Source organism: Myotis davidii, unplaced genomic scaffold (assembly GCF_000327345.1).
Source record: "Myotis davidii unplaced genomic scaffold, ASM32734v1 scaffold134, whole genome shotgun sequence".
Classification (NCBI taxonomy): domain Eukaryota; kingdom Metazoa; phylum Chordata; class Mammalia; order Chiroptera; family Vespertilionidae; genus Myotis; species Myotis davidii.
The window spans coordinates 1,109,991-1,111,569 of NW_006288853.1; the positions used below are offsets into that span (position 1 = coordinate 1,109,991).

Here is a 1,579-nt window from a genome sequence, read left to right on the forward strand (position 1 = left end):
TCCCCCACATCGCTTCCTCCACAGACGCTAGAAGAACTCTGGCTCTTTTGGAACATCCTTTCTTCCTGTTAGAAGGATTCTGGGGACAATTTACAAGTGTGGTCACCTAAAAATGAAAAAAATACAAGTCACGCATTAGACAACTTGTGAGGAGAACGCAGTCCTGGGGTAGCATAGCCCAGAACAAAAGGAAGTGCATCACAGAAACTGAGTGCAGCACAGAAACACGGAGCAGTCCTACTGGTGCGTCCCCAAAAGTCAAGGCACCGAGAATATTATCAACCACCACAGAGCTCCCGGTTAATGGTAGGCAGGAGCACAAGCCCATCTAGAGGGAGGGCCCCAGAGATGGAGTCTCATCAAGTTTTACCACTAGGACAATGTTTTAGAAGGTCATCTGTGTGTGTACCTGTGTGTTGCTTTTATTAAAGAAACTTCACATGGAAAAAGGATACAGAACCTTGATAAAGCAGTCAAAAATGAGGAAAATTTGAAAATGATGTGTCTCAAAAATATCAATTATAAAATTTATGTCACTTTGTAGCCAGCAGTAGTCTATTTAGGCTGAGAATAGAGGTTACTGATATTAGAAGGGTGGGAACTACTCTGTAACTTATAAAGAAGTGGTGACCTCAGTAGAACCAAATCTGAGTCCTTACCGTAACCGACATTTCTGGCCCTTCCTAACCTCTCTTCCCTGTCTCTACACACTCCCCTCAAACAAACAGGTCCCACTCAAAGTCCCCTATCAAGAGGCCTTCCTGACCACCCCACCCACCATCTGTCCCCTCACCCCACTTTATAGTTCTTCAAAACACTTATAGAACCTGATATTTTCCACTTGTTTACCTGTCTATGGCTTGCTTCCAATATTCAAATGTAAACTCCATGCAAGCAGGAAACGTATTTTGTTCTCCAGCACACAGAACAATGCACAAAGTAGGTGTTCAATAAATATTATATAAATGGATGAATGAATGCAGTGGTTGAAAAGAGGTTCTTTTAAATGTCTATATTTTGAATTGCCTGAATATGTTAATAATGAACACAATACTTTTGAAAAGGTTTAAAATAAGGATAAAGTCATAATGAGAGCATTGTTTAGAGACAGAAATTAAGCATTTATATTTGGGACAAAACCTCATACCACATTGCATTGTGGAAAACATCCATTTCTTAATTAAACGTTGGAGCCCAATAACAAAATTTGGTTAGCCTTTCCATGTGCAGAGCTTGAAGGTCACCATCACAGAGGAAGGAAAACAACCTTGAACCTAGTACTTAAGAGAAGAGCAGGAATTCCAGTAGAAAGCTCAACGCCTGCTTGTCATCAAATAGCCAAAGCTTTTAACAATCCAGTGCCACATCATCGACAACAGACAGAAAGACAGCCCCTGAGGATTTTGCTCATTTATGGAGCATTCAACATTTGTTTAGTTAGATATCTGAACCCAGTTTTTTTAGTTAGGAACTAAGAAAGAACTTGCAAGCTATAAGGAAATACGTGGATGAAAATAATTTTTGTCTGCCATTTTATCCTCCTGTCCAACATACCCTCTGGTGTTATTTTTTTTTTTTT

The 1,579-nt window shown here is 39.9% G+C and overlaps 1 protein-coding gene across 1 annotated transcript in view; it reads right to left on the reverse strand.

The window, feature by feature from the left end:
* Nucleotides 1-1,579, reverse strand: part of CTNNA3 (catenin alpha 3) — a gene marked incomplete at its 3' end in the record, with an annotated part of 1,162,049 nt that overhangs the window by 1,103,130 nt on the left and 57,340 nt on the right. Inside the window, 1 exon segment of the mRNA XM_015562095.1 lies at nt 9-106. Within this exon segment, the coding sequence (XP_015417581.1) occupies nt 9-106 (98 nt within the window).